Source organism: Homarus americanus, unplaced genomic scaffold (assembly GCF_018991925.1).
Source record: "Homarus americanus isolate GMGI-L3 unplaced genomic scaffold, GMGI_Hamer_2.0 scaffold32583, whole genome shotgun sequence".
Taxonomy (NCBI): Eukaryota; Metazoa; Arthropoda; class Malacostraca; order Decapoda; family Nephropidae; genus Homarus; species Homarus americanus.
The window spans coordinates 24,356,709-24,371,786 of NW_024713129.1; the positions used below are offsets into that span (position 1 = coordinate 24,356,709).

General features: G+C 48.3%; 1 protein-coding gene across 1 annotated transcript; it reads right to left on the reverse strand.

Annotated features, from left to right (window-relative positions):
- Window positions 1-9,972: 9,972 nt before the first annotated feature.
- LOC121870522 (nascent polypeptide-associated complex subunit alpha, muscle-specific form-like) lies at window positions 9,973-11,079 on the reverse strand. The gene has a single exon (XM_042372360.1). It carries the CDS (start codon window positions 11,077-11,079, stop codon window positions 9,973-9,975), a length of 1,107 nt encoding a protein of 368 aa, XP_042228294.1.
- Between the last annotated feature and the right edge of the window lie 3,999 nt (window positions 11,080-15,078).

The following is a 15,078-nucleotide window of genomic DNA, read 5'->3' on the forward strand; positions in this document are numbered from 1 at the left end:
GGCAGCAGATTAATTCAGGGCAGGATGCAAATGCATAACAGGAGGATCTGAAATAAACTGCAGGGGTGGTCTGAAAATGGCAAATGAAATTCAACACCAGCAAGTGCAGCGGTACTTAATAATGGAAGAACAAATGCTGTCAGCATATGCAGCCTTAACAAGCATCAACCTAGAGAAGTCGACTTAGCGAAAGAGACCTAGGGGTACTTATAGCCGGACCTACGGCCTGAAAACAGTGCGTTAAATGTTCGAAATAAGGCAAACAGTATTGGGTTTTATATCTAGAAGTTTAAGTAATAAGAGTGCAGGAGTCTTATTGCAACTATATCTTGCGCTAGTCAGGCCGCACCTCGATTATGCGGTTCAGTTCTGGTGCCCGCTTATTATAGAATGGATATCCAGTTCACTAGAGTCGGTGCGGCAAAAGAATGACGAAAATGATTCCGGGACTTAGAGCCTTCCATATCAGGATGGGATTAAAAACTAAGCTTGCATTCCTAGAAAGACGAAGGGGGTGCGGGGAGATATGATGGAAGTGATATTTAAGTGGGTGAAAGGAATCAATAAAGGGGATATAGATAAAGTTCTTATAATATACGAGCAGGATAGGACTCGGAACAACGGATTCAAGTTGGATAAGTTTTTGTTAAGGAGGGGAGATAGGAAGGAACTGGTTTACAAATAGAGATTGGTGGACGAATTGGAACAAGCTTGTAACTGTAGTAAAGTGCTGGAACGCTGGAAAGTTTCAAAGGGAGGCTGGATAGGGGCAGGTAGTGGGGGGTGGTGGAGGGGAGGATAATGAAGGGGGAGAATTAAAGTAGGTAGTGGAGGTGGAGATAAAGGAGAATTGGAAAGAAAACAGATGGGTGTAGAAGGGAAATAGTGAGGGATATGAGGAAAGGAGGAAGAAGGAGGAAGGAGGATGGCAGAAAGAGGAGGAAATAATTGGTAGTATAAATGTCACAAATGAGTGAGTCATCAGGGAGAGAATGTTATGGTAATGTAATGGTTGTTTAATAATATGTCGGGGGTGGGGTGGTGTGTCACAGTGGCTCTTCCTCCCCAGCACCACCCAAGGTTGGGGTTGGTCATGTAACGCTAGGTTAGGTTAGGTCTTGTCAGCCTACGTTAGGATAAGTTAATATAGATCACTTCACGACAGGTCAAGGATGGGTGATTGACCTAAGATCTGAGGATACAGACGCCGGTAACAACACCTGACCTCGTCCAGCGGCGGCCATCATGATGACAACCATTTGTGAATTACTTTGTCTACCCCAGAGCCTCCCTCACTACCACCACCGCTTCCCTTTCCCCTACGAAATTAAAAAAATAAATAAATAATACTAATAATAATAATAATAATAATAATAATAATAATAATTATAATAATAATAATAATAATAAATATCAAGTGTGAGAAACGATATACTGTATGTATGTTGTGTTGTCAATAGTAAGAGAAACAATTGAGACCCTGCAATTGTGTGTAAATGAGGCAGAATGTCAGATCAGCAACCTGGGACTTGGTCACAATTTTCGTGATGCCATATGGCAGCAGGGTCTACCATTAGACAACACATTATGCTTCCAATATCTTCCCAGGCGGTAGTACCTCCCTGTTCGGTAGCTGCCTTCTACCAATCGTCCATATTACGTCATCAATCTTTGTTTACGTCTCTCGCCCATATGACCATCAATCCTTGTTTACATCTATCTCTCATATGACGTCATCAGTCTTTGTTTATATAGCTTTCGTATGATGTCACCAGTCTCTGTTTACACACCGTTATTCACACCTTCAGCGTAGATATATTCAAGACAAACTATCATCTATTTTCTCAGTATAACAAGTGGTAATAAACTTAATCTATTAACATACGGGAATAATAGGGAACATTATCAATGGAGATTATGATTCCCAGAGCGAACATAGTAGGGGGCAGAATAATTCATGGCCGTAGACAGACTGTGAACACTAACCTGACCTGTGTAAAGATGTGTGTGTGTGTGTTCGTGTTTGTGTGTGTGTGTGTGTGTTAGTGGCGCTGCTGCTCTAAACACACACGCCCTCTCCACGCCTCCCCCATCCATATCCATGTTTAAAACAGAAATATTGATGGTTAAAAACAACGCTCACTCCCATGGTGCTGACTCTCACACAGATAACAGAAACCTTACAATAACATGACCTTATGCAGAGTAGAGGCCAGCTGTAATTGGTCTTAAAAATGTACCAGTAGAGGAGGCAATGTAATTGGCTCCAGGCCAGTAGAGTAAGGCAGCTGTAATTGGTCTAAAATGTACCAGTAGAGTGACAGTACAGCTGTACTGACTCAAAACAAGCTCAGGAGGAGGCAAGGCCGTAATTGGTCTAAAATGTACCAGCAGAGCAAGGTGCAGCTGTAATTGGTCTAAAATGTACCAGTAGAGTGAGGTACAGCTGTAATTGGTCTAAAATGTTCCAGAGAGTGATGTACAGCTGTAATTGGTCTAAAATGTACCAGTAGAGCAGGCACAATTGGTCTAAACAAACCAGTAGAGGAGTGGCCAGCTGTAATTGGTCTAAATGTTCCAGTAGGAGGAGGTACAGCTGTAATTGGTCTAAATGTAAATTAGTGAGAGTGGAGGTACAGCTGCACTGGTCTAAAATGTGACTAGTAGAGTACAGCAGCTACTTGGTTCAAAAATGTACCAGTAGGAGGAGGTGACAATGTAATTGGTCTAAATGTTCCAGTAGAGTGAGGTACAGCTGTAATTGGTTCAAAATGTACCAGAGAGTGAGTGCACAGCTGTAATTGGTCTAAAATGTGCACCAGAGAGGACAAAAGGAAGCAATTGGTCTAGTACTGTTCCCAGCAGAGTGATGCACAGCTGTAATTATTCAAAATGTACCAGTAGAGGAGGTTACAGCTGTAATTGGTCTAAAATGTTCCAGCAGAGTAAGGTGCAGCTGCATCAGTCTAAAATGTACTAGCAGAGTGAGAGTACAGCTGTAATTGGTCTAAAATGTTCCAGAAAGAGTGAGGTACAGCTGTAATTGGTCTAAAATGTACCAGTAGAGTAAGGTGCATGTAATTATTCAAATGTACCAGTAGAGTGATGTACAGCTGTACTGGTTCAAAATGTTCAGCAGAGTGATGGCATAGCTGTAACTTGGTCCAGCCACCAGTAGAGGACAGCTGTGTACTGGTCTAAAATGTTCCAGCAGAGTGAGGCAACAGCTGTAATTGGTCTAGAACACCAGTAGAGTAAGGCTGCACTGGTCTAAAATGTACCAGTAGAGTGAGTGGGGTACAGCTGCACTGGTTCAAAATGCTCCAGTAGAGCGAGCAGCGTAATCGGCTCAAAATGTCTCCAGTAGAGTGAGGTACAGCTGTAATTGGTCTAAAATGCTCAATAGAGTATGCACAGCTGTAATTGGTCTAAAATGCACCAGTAGGAGCAAGCAACAGCTGTACTGGTCTAAATGTACCAGTAGAGTGAGGTAAAATAAGTTGCACTGGTCTTAAAAATGTTCCTGTAGAGTGAGGTACAGTTGTATTTGGCCCAGCAAGCAGTCCGTGTTCGTATTGTATTTTTTTCGTGATTGGTTACAGTAATGAGTTTTTTTGTAAACTGCTGATGTCAGGGAGATCCAGGTGGTAATAAAAGCAGGTGATGTAATAGTGCCAGGTGGTGTAATAGTGCCAGGTGGTATTAGTGCCAGGTGTAATAGTGCCAGGTGGTGTAATAGTGCCAGGTAATAGTGCCAGGTGGTGTAATAGTGCCGGGTGGTGCACAGTGCCAGGTGGTGTACAGTGCCAGGTGGTGTGATAGTGCCAGGTGGTGTATGAAAGCAGGTGGTGTGATAGTGCCAGGTGGTGTAATAGTGCTGTGGTGTGTTGCAATAGTGCCAGGTGGTGTAATAGTGCCAGGTAGTAATAGTGCCAGGTGATGTACAGTGCCGGGTGGTGTAATAGTGCCAGGTGCATTAGTGCCAGGTGGTACAGTGCCAGGTTGCAAAATAGTGCCAGGTGATGGAAGAGCTAGTGGTGTAATAGTGCCAGGTAGTGATAGTGCCAGTGCATAAAAGCCAGGTGGTGTAATAGTGCCAGGTGGTGAGTAAAATATAGATATTATTATTATTATTTTATTATTATTATTATTATTATATTATTTTATTACGAGTGACTTTTTAAAGGTTCTTTCTTTCTTTTTTCTCTCTCTCTATATCAACACTCTCATAAACAGAAGTTATTGCATTATCTACCTTCAATATGTTTATTTTATTAACAGGAGAAAAATGAAACACAAGTATCCAATATAAAAGCTTATTATTTCGCATTATTTAATTTTATTTTAAAAGCCATGTAAATAAAATAACGAAAGGCTGATGGATGAATATAATACTCGGCAGGCATTCAATTTTCCATTCTGATAGGGATTGAATGAACGATTGAAAGGAAGATTATGAGAGAACGATTAAAGCCGACGATGGGAAGAACGATTGGAAGAACGGTTGAATGAATGATTGAAATGATGACTGAAAGAACGATTGGAAGAACGCGCCAGGAATCCAAGCGAAGACAGTGGCAAAGGAAGGCAAGGCAAAGTTTATGGAATGCGATGGAAATAGAGATTGATGAATGTACAGGAACGAACGGAGAGAGAGAGAGAGAGAGAGAGAGAGAGAGAGAGAGAGAGAGAGAGAGAGAGAGAGAAGGAGAAAAGGAAATGGAGAGAAAGAGCAAAAGGGAAAGGAAGGAGAGGGAAAAAGAGAAAGATATGAAAGTAGGTAAGAAAATTGGAAAGGAGGTAAGAAAGAGAGAGAGAGAGAGAGAGAGAGAGAGAGAGAGAGAGAGAGAGAGAGAGAGAGAGAGAGAGAGAGAGAGCACTCACAAAGGTCTCCCCTCACTCTCACTCTCCGCCGATGAGGGAACACAGCACACCCTGCCAGGTTGGAATTCCCCTTCTCCCTATTCTCCTTCCCCAAGGATGGGGGAAGAGGGGAGGAGGCAGGAGAACAATTACCTCACTGTAAAGAGCGCCAGTTCAGGCAGGGAGGTGAGGAGGGCGAACGACGTCTGCGGAAGAGGTGGGAAGGAGGGTGGAAGATTACAAGGTGTAACTGTGAGGAGAGGTGGAGGAGGAGGAGGGGGAAGAAGAAAAGAAAGAGGGAAGTGGAGAGGAAGAGAAGGTGGAGGAGGAACGGGGAACAGGAAAGTGAAGGGGAGGTGGAGAAGATGAAGGAGAAGAGGAGGCACCAGGAAGAGAAAGGTGGTGGAGGTGGAGAGAAGAAAGAGAGGCGGAAAGGGGTAGAAAAGGTGAAGAAGGAAGAAGAGAGCCAAAGCGGCAAGGAGCATGTTTCTGAGCCAGTATGTGATGTTGTTCTCGCCTTGCCGGAGGCCACAGTGAGGTGCGTGAGAGAAAAAGAAAGGAGGAAAGGAAAAAGGAAAATGTAAGGGAGGAATGGAAAGGGATAAAGGGGAAATGGAAGAGAGAAATGGAGAGGGTAAGGGGAGGTAAGAGAGAAAGGAAAGGGGTAAGGAAAGAGAATGAGAGAAAGGAATGATGGATGTGACAGAGAGAGAGAGAGAGAGAGAGAGAGAGAGAGAGAGAGAGAGAGAGGACGAAAAGAAACAAAGAGGGTCAGGGGGAGAGATGAACAAAGGAAGGAGGACAAATAAAGGAGAAGAAGAGAGAAGAAATAAAAGTAAATAAATGAGACAGAAAGAACAGATAGGCGGTGGGAATAAGAGGACGAGAGAGAGATATGACGAGAGAAAGTCGAAATGAAAAGAAATGAAGAAGGGCCAAGGATGGCGGAAAAGAAATAAGGAGAGAATTTAGGGGAATGGAGATAAGAGGGTGGACTGCAGGAAACATGACGATTAATGGTGCTCAAAGGTTAAAGCTGGACCCACCTTGCACCACTACCTGACACACTACACAGCACCACTACCTGACACTGTACTGTTTTCTTGCTAAAGTGGTGGTGGTAGTGGGGTGTGTGAAGTGGTGTGGTGGTAGTGGTGGTGGTGGTGATAGTGGTCGTGGTGAATGGTTATGGTGATGGTGGTGGGAATGAAGAGCCCCAGAGAGAGAGAGAGAGAGAGAGACAAGGGTGATGGTAGTTGTTCAGTTCTCATATCAACAGATACCACGTTGTATCAACACCATAACTAAAATTTGTGTTATTATATTACCTTATTCACTGTTATGGATGAGTCACTCAGGTGAGTCACTGTTATGGATGAGTCATCAGGTGAGTCACTGTTATGGATGAGTCACTTCAGGTGAGTCACTGTTATGGATGAGTCGCTTCAGGTGAGTCACTGTTATGGATGAGTCATCGGGTGAGTCACTGTTATGGATGAGTCACTTCGGGTGAGTCACTGTTATGGATGAGTTACTTCGGGTGAGTCGCTGTTATGGATGAGTCACTTCAGGTGAGTCACTGTTATGGATGAGTTATTTCGGGTGAGTCACTGTTATGGATGAGTCACTTCGGGTGAGTCACTGTTATGGATGAGTCATTTCGGGTGGTAACTGTTATTGATGAGTCACTTCGGGTGAGTCACTGTTATGGATGAGTCACTTCGGGTGAGTCACTGTTATGGATAAGACACTTCGGGTGAGTCACTGTATGGATGAGTCACTTCGGGTGAGTCACTGTTATGGATGAATGACCTCAGTTAGTCACTGTTATGGATGAGTCACTTCGGGTGAGTCGTTGTTATGGATAGTGACCTCAGGTTAGTCACTGTTATGGATGAGTCACTTCGGGTGAGTCGTTGTTATGGATGAGTCACTGGTGAGTCACCAGGTGAGTCACTGTTATGGATGAGTCACCAGGTGAGTCACTGTTATGGATGAGTCACCAGGTGAGTCACTGTTATGGATAGTCACCAGGTGAGTCACTGTTATGGATGAGTCACTTCGGGTGAGTCACTGTTATGGATGAGTCACTTCGGGTGAGTCACTGTTATGGATAGTGACCTCAGTTAGTCACTGTTATGGATGAGTCACTTCGGGTGAGTCGTTGTTATGGATGAGTGACCTCGGGTTAGTCACTGTTATGGATGAGTCACTTCGGGTGAGTCGTTGTTATGGAGATGAGTCACTTCGGGTGAGTCACTGTTATGGATGAGTCACCAGGTGAGTCACTGTTATGGATGAGTCACCAGGTGAGTCACTGTTATGGATGAGTCACCAGGTGAGTCACTGTTATGGATGAGTCACCAGGTGAGACCTTCGTGAGTACTGCTACTAGTGGTGATGGTTCTAGGAGGGAGGGAGGTTAGGGTGAAAGGAAGGAGTGAGGAGAATGGCAGAAGGACATAGAGAAGAGGTAGAGGGCCTATGGGAGGAGGGAGGGAAGGAGGAAGGATGGAAGAGAGAGGGAGGGAGGGAGGGAGAGAGGGTAGGGAGGATGGGGAGGAAGGAGGGAGGGTAGGAAGGATGGGGAGGGAAGAGAAGGAGGATAGGAAGGAAGGATGGGAGGGAAGGAGGAGGGTAGGAAGGATGGGAGGGAAGGAAGGAGGGTAGGAAGGATGGGAAGGGAAGGAAGGAAGGAGAGTAGGAAGGATGGGTAGGGAGGGTGGGAGGCTGTGTGTACCTTAAGCATCTGTCAGAAACAAGTGACCAATCTACATACTGTGTGTGTGTGTGTGTCCATATTATCATTGCCTATCTATCTATCTATCTCTTTACTCACGTTATTCACCCGTTTATTCGTGTATCTGTGTTCTTCTGTTTACACCTATATGTATGCGTCAGTAAACAGCCTAAGACACGAAAATACTAAGACTTGTCAAAATTAACGATGAAAACAATTAATATGTAATGGAAATAGATGCATATTAGTTGTAATTAATAAACCATTAATGTTTACGATAGGTAATTCAGATTAACGAAACGTGGAATTAAACGAAAGAATTTATGCTTAAAGAAAAAAAATTGCCAGGCGACGATAAATTAAGAATATAAATTATCCGCTTTAAGACAATTTTTAGTCCAATAAATTTTAATATTTTTTCTTCTTATTTTATATTATTTTATTTTTATTTATTTTTCTGTGTTTTATTTTTTGTTTCTTAATATTTTACTAAGAAAGTAAAACATAATTTAATGGTAAAGTAAAGAAAGTTGAGAATATCTTGAAATCTTTTAAAGTTAACGAAGAAATGGAAGAAAAGTTAGCCAATTTGACGAAATTTTGATAGGATGGTCTCCCTGATGTAGCGCCACCATTATCCAAGTGCATCTCATTTCCCTCCCTCATCTAGATGCCCACCTCCTCCTCCCCCATCCAGACGTCCCCATTCTTCTCCCCCATCTAGATGTCCCCACTCCCCCATCTAGACGTCCCACACTCCCTCCCCCATCTAGACGTCCCACCTCCTCCTCATCTAGACGTCCACCATCTCACCAGACGTCCCCACCTCTCTCCATCTAGAGCGTCCACACACCCTCCTCTCCCCTCATCTAGACGTCCCCACCTCCTCTCCTCATCTAGACGTCCCCACCTCCTCCCATCCAGCCCACACGTCCCCCCATCTCTCCCCTCATCTAGACGTCCCACACCTCCTCTCCCTCATCTGGACGTCCCACCTCCTCCCCCATCCTAGACGTCCCCATCTCTTCTCCCCTCATCTAGACGTCCCCCATCTCCCTCAATCTAGACAATACCCATCCCTGCACCATCCTCATGCCAAGTATCTCGTCCCGGGCTCAAGGTTTCACTCCCCTGCAATACCTGGGAGACTGTTGACCCATTTCTGCGAAGCGAGGGTCACAGGTGACCATAGGTTTAGAGGTCATATTGTGCACGTCCCCATGGCCCGACCCCTCGATCATGTGCGGCCTCAGAAACACGAGGCTCAAAATGAGGAGAAAAGCGAAACCTCTGATGAGGGAGGACGAACTGAGGGGAGGACGGGAGCCACACTGAGGGAGAGAGGCACACTGAGGGAGGACGGGAGCTCCCACACTGAGGGAGGACGAGGCTCCACACTGAAGGGGCAGGGCTCCCACACTAGGGGGAGGACGAGGCTCCCACACTGAGGGAGGAGGACGAGGCTCACTGAGGGGAGGACGGGGCTCCACACTGGGGAGGACGAGGCTCCCACACTGAGGACGGGCTCCCTAAGGGGAGGACGAAGGCTCCCACACTGAGAGGACGAGGCTCACACTGAGGGAGACGAGGCTCCCACACTGAGGGACGAGGCTTCACACTGAGAGGAGGAAAGGCCCCACACTGAGGGAGGACGAGGCTCACACTAAGGGGAGGACGGGCTCACACTGAGGGGAGGACGAGGCTCACTGAGGGAGGACGAGGCTCCACACACTAGGGGGAGGACGAGGAGAGGCTCCACACTGAGGGGAGGACAGGCTCCACACTGAGGGGAGGACGAGGCTCCACACTGAGGGGAGGACGAGGCTCCACACTGAGAGGAGGAAGAGGCCCACACACAGAGAGGAGGACGAGGCTCCCACACTGGAAGTGGAGGACGAGGCTTCCACACACTGAGAGGGAGGAAAAGGCTCCACACTGAGGGGAGGACGAGGCTCACACACTGAGCGGGAGGACGAGGCTCCACTCAGGGGACACGAGGCTCACTCAGGGAACACGAGGCTCCCACACTGAGGAGGAGGACGAGGCTCCCACACTGAGGGAGAACAAGGCTCACTAGAGGGGAGGAGGATGAGGCTCCACGCTGAGGGGAGAGGAGGACGAGGCTCCACACTGAGGGGAGGGAGGGGCTCCACACTGAGAGGACGAGGCTCCACACTGATGAGGACGAGGCTCACACTGAGAGGACGAGGCTCCACGCTGAGAGGGAGGAGGATGAGGCTCCCACACTGAGGGGAGGACGAGGCTCCCACTGAAGGGAGGACGAGGCTCCACTCTGAGGGAGGACGAGCTCCACACTGAGAGGAGGACGAGGCTCCACACACTGAGGGAGGCGAGGGGAAGGATGAGTTTCACACTGAGGGGAGAACGAGGCCCACACTGAAAGAACGAGGCTCCACTGAGGGGAGGAGGATGAGGCTCCACGCTGAGGAGGAGGACGAGGCTCCCTGAGGGGAGGAAGAGGCTCCCACTGAGGAGGACGAGGCTCCACTCTGAGGGAGAACAAGCTCCACACTGAGGGAGACAAACTCCTGAGAGAACGAGGCTCCCACTGATGGGAGGAACGGAAGCTCCACTCTGAGGGGAGGACGAGGCTCCCACTCTGAGGGAGGACGAGGCTCCCACTGAGGGGGGACGGGCTCCCGCTGAGGGCACAAGGCCCACTGAGAGGACGGGCTCCCACGCTGAGGGGAGAATAGGTCCACACTGAGGGGAGGACGGGCTCCCACGCTGAGGACGAGCTCCCACACTGAGGGGAGGACAGGCTCACTGAGAGGACAAGGCTCCACGCTGAGGGAGGACGAGGCTCCACACTGAGGAGGGAGAGCTCCCACCGAGGGGGAGACGAGGAGGCTCCACACTGAGGGGAGGACGAAGCCACACTGAAGGGGAGGACGAGGTTCACTCTGAGGGGGACGGGCTCCCACGTGGGGAGAACGAGGCTCCACTGAGGGAGGATGAGGTTCCCACTGAGGGGGAGGCAACGAGGCTCCCACACTGAGGGGAGGACGAGCTCCCACTGATGGGAAGCGAGCTCCCACTGATGGGGAAGACCAGGCTCCACTGAGGGAGGTGAGGTTCCCACTGAGGGGGAGAACGAGGCTCCCATCACTGAAAAGAGAACGAGGCTCCACACTGAGAGGATGAGGCCCACGCTGAGGGGAGGATGAGGCTCCACACTGAGGGGAGGATGAGGCTCCACACTGAGGGGGAGAACGAGGCTCCCACTGAGAGGAGCGAAGCTCCACACTGGAGAGGAAGGACGGGCTCCACACGAGGGAGGACGAGGCTCCACGCTGAGGAGGAGGATGAGGTCCACACTGAGGGAGGATGAGGCTCCACACTGAGGGGAGAACGAGGCTCCACACTGGAAGGAGGAGGAGCTCCACACTGAGGGAGGACGAGGCTCCCACGCTGAGGAGGACGAGGCTCCACACTGAGGGGAGAAGAGCTCCCATGAGGGAGAATGAGGCTCTACACTGAGGGGGAGGACGAGGCTCCCACTGAGGAGGAAGAACGAGGCTCCCACTGAGGGGAGGACGAGGCTCCACGCTGAGGAACGAGGCTGCACACTGAGGGTGGACGAGGCCCACACTGAGGGAAGGACGAACACACTGGGGAGGATGAGGCTCCACACTGGAGAGGGAGGAAGAGGCTCCACACTAAAAGGGAGGATGAGGCTCCACACTGAGGGAGGACGAGGGCTCCCACGCTGAGGGAGGACGAGGCTCCACTGATGGGAGGAAGAGGCTCACACTGAGGAGGACGATGCTCCATACTGAAAATATACCTAAAATATCATCACACACACACACACACACATACACACACATACACACACACACACACACACCCACACACACACACACACACACACACACCCTCCACACACACCCACACACACACCACACACACACACACACACACACACACACACACACACACTAGATAGTGAGACAGGAGAGAATCGCCAAAATTCGGCTTCAGTCCGGGCAATATTTGATGGGTCTGCTGTCTGTCTGGAGAATATTCCTGACAAACATGGCGAGGTCGGAGGAGGCGGCTGGGGAAGGTATTGTATTATGAATGTTAACAAGATGTTGGGGGTATGTCTTGTGTATTTATGTGGTTTGTTTATTTTGTGTGTATTCCCCTCTCTCCATCCGTCCATATACTGTGTGTATATATATGAAGAGAGAGTCAGTGGTGGTTGATGGTTGGACCAATAGTTAGTCACCGCCTCACGTACTCACAAGACTGACTGATTTATCCGGGCGTGATATTTTTCCCTGGTGACATTTCTTCACCAGCGACTCACCATCATGGCTGGAGAGCACAGGCTATGACTACAACCCACAGTGATGTTTGGGACAAGTGTACACATAGGGAAAAACGTACCTCAATACGTACACACTGAGACAAACATACATAAATACGTGCACACAGTCATTGACATATACAAAGACGTCGTACACACGGATAAACAGAAGGACAGACGGACGTCCACAGCGACCTTACACAGACACACACACACACACACACACACACACACACACACACACAAGGAGACAGACAGACAGACAGACAGACAGACAGGTCATAGTGACGGAGGTTAAAAGATAACAACATTAATAATTCCCCATAAATATGACGAGGGGCGACAAAATGGCCACATTCTGATGCAAAACCTGAATCACATTTTGTGTTTTTCGTAATTTTTGGGTGAATGTTTTGTTTTTTTGCGTCATTACGTTAATTTAGCGCCTGGGTGTTGATGCTGAGGGGGAGGGGGTGAGGGGTGGTGGAGGAGATGAGGGGTGGTGGAGGAGATGAGGGGTGGTGGAGGGAGAAGGAGGGGTGGTGGAGGGGGGTGAGGGGTGGGTGGGAGGAGATGAGGGGTGTGGAGGAGATGAGGGGTGGGGAGGATGAGGTGGTGGAGGAGATGAGGGGTGGTGGAGGAGAAGGAAGGGTGAGGGAGAGGTGAAAGGGGTGAGGGAGAGCAGGGCGAGGAGAGGGTGAATGGGAGGGGAAGAGAGGAGGAGGAGAAAGGAAAGGTTGGAGTGGAGTGGGAGGGGAGGAGGGAAAAGGTTAGTGGAGAGGGAGGGGAGGAGGGAAAGGTAGGGAGGGAGGGAGGAGGGAAAGGTAGGGGAGGGGAGTAGGAGGTTAGGTGAGGAGGGGAGAAAGGAAAGGTTAGTGGAGTGGGAGGAGGAGGAAAGGTTGGGGTGGGAGTGGGGAGGGGAGAGGAAAGGTTAAGGAGTGGGGAGGGAGGAGGGAAAGAGTAGTGGAGGGGAGGGAAGGACAGGGGAGTGGGGGAGGAGGGGGAGGGAAAAGGTTAGTGGAGGGAGGAGGAGGAAAGGTTAGTGGAGTGGGAGGGGAGTAGGGGAAGGTTGGTGGAGTGGGGGAGAGGTAGAGTAGGGGAGGGGAGAGATTAAGGAAGAGGGAGGGAGAGATGATGATAGTAGAGGGAAGGAAATTACGGGAGAAGTAATGGAAGAGGGAGAGTAAATGACCATGACCAGAGAGACAGAGATAGACAGACAGACAGAGATAGACAGAGAGACAGATAGACAGAAGACAGACAGACAGACAAACAGAGATAGACAAGACAGAGATAGACAGACAGAGACAAGAAGACAGACAGCAGAGATAGACAGACAAGAGATAGACAGAAGAACAGACAGACAGACAAACAGAGATGACAGACAGACAGAGATACAGACAGACAGAGAGACAGAGATAGACAAGAGACGGATAGACAGAGAAGACAGACAAGACAGACAAAACAGAGATACAGACAAGACAGAGAGAGATAGACACAGACAGAGAAAGACAAGAGATAGACAGACGACAGAGATAGACAGAGACTGATAGACAGAGAACAGACAGACACAGACAAACAGAGACAGACAGACAGACAGAGATAGACAGACAGACAGAGAGAGACAAGAAGGACAGACAGACAGAGAGACAGACAGACAGAGATAGACAGAGAGACAGATAGACAGAGAAGACAGACAGAGACAAACAGAGATAGACAGACAGAGATAGACAGACAGAGAGACAGACAGACAGACAAACAGAGATAGACAGACAGACGGATAGACAGAGAAGACAGACAGACAGACAGAGAGAGATAGACAGACAGAGAGACAGACAGAGATAGACAGACAGACGGATAGAGATAGACAGACAGACAGAGAGAGATAGACAGACAGAGAGACAGACAGACAGACGGATAGACAGAGAAGACAGACAGACAGACAGAGAGAGAGAGACAGACATACAGAGAGACAGACAGAGATCAGACAGAGATAGACATACAGAGAGACAGACAGAGATAGACAGAGATAGACAGACAGACAGACAGAGATAGACAGACAGACAGACAGAGAGATAGACATACAGAGAGACAGACAGAGATAGACAGACAGAGAGACAGACAGACAGAGAGAGAGACAAGAGGATAGACACAGAGATAGACATACAGAGAGACAGACAGAGATAGACAGACAGAGATAGACACAGAGAGACAGACAGAGATAGACACAAGACAGACAGACAGAGAGAGACATACAGAGAGACAGACAGAGATAGACAAGACAGACAGACAGAGATAGACATACAGAGAGACAGACAGAGATAGACAGACAGACAGACAGAGATAGACAGACAGACAGACAGAGATAGACAGACAGACAGACAGAGAGAGATAGACATACAGAGAGACAGAAAGAGATAGACAGACAGACAGACAGACAGAGAGATAGACATACAGAGAGACAGACAGAGAATAGACAGACAGAGATAGACAGACAGACAGACAGAGATAGACAGACGGATAGACAGACAGAGATAGACATACAGAGAGACAGACAGAGATAGACAGACAGATAGACACACAGAGAGACAGAAGAGAGACACAGACAGACAGACAGAGATAGACATAAAGACAGACAGAGATAGACAGACAGACAGACAGAGATAGACACAGAGAGACAGACAGAGATAGACAAGAGAAGACAGACAGAGATAAGACAGACAGACAGACAGAGATAGACAGAGACAGAGACAGAGAGAGATAGACATACAGAGAGACAGACAGAGAGGACAGACACAGACAGAGATAGACAGACAGAGAGACAGACAGACAGACAGACAGAGATAGACATACAGAGAGACAGACAGAGATAGACAGACAGACAGACAGAGATAGACATACAGAGAGACAGACAGAGATAGACAGACAGACAGACAGAGATAGACAACAGACAGAGACAGAGATAGACAGACAGACAGACAGAGAGATAGAACATACAGAGAGACAGACAGAGATAGACAGACAGACAGACAGAGATAGACAGACAGAGAGACAGACAGACAGACAGACAGAGAAGACAGACAGAGAAGACAGACAGAGAAGACAGACAAGAACAGAAGAGAGACAGACAGACAGACAA

Bases quoted from the DNA above. Each gene is read 5' to 3' on its own strand.
- LOC121870522 (XM_042372360.1), bottom strand. From the start codon at position 11,079: ATGGGAGCTCTTCTCCCCTCAGTGTGGAGCCTCGTCCTCCTCAGCGTG.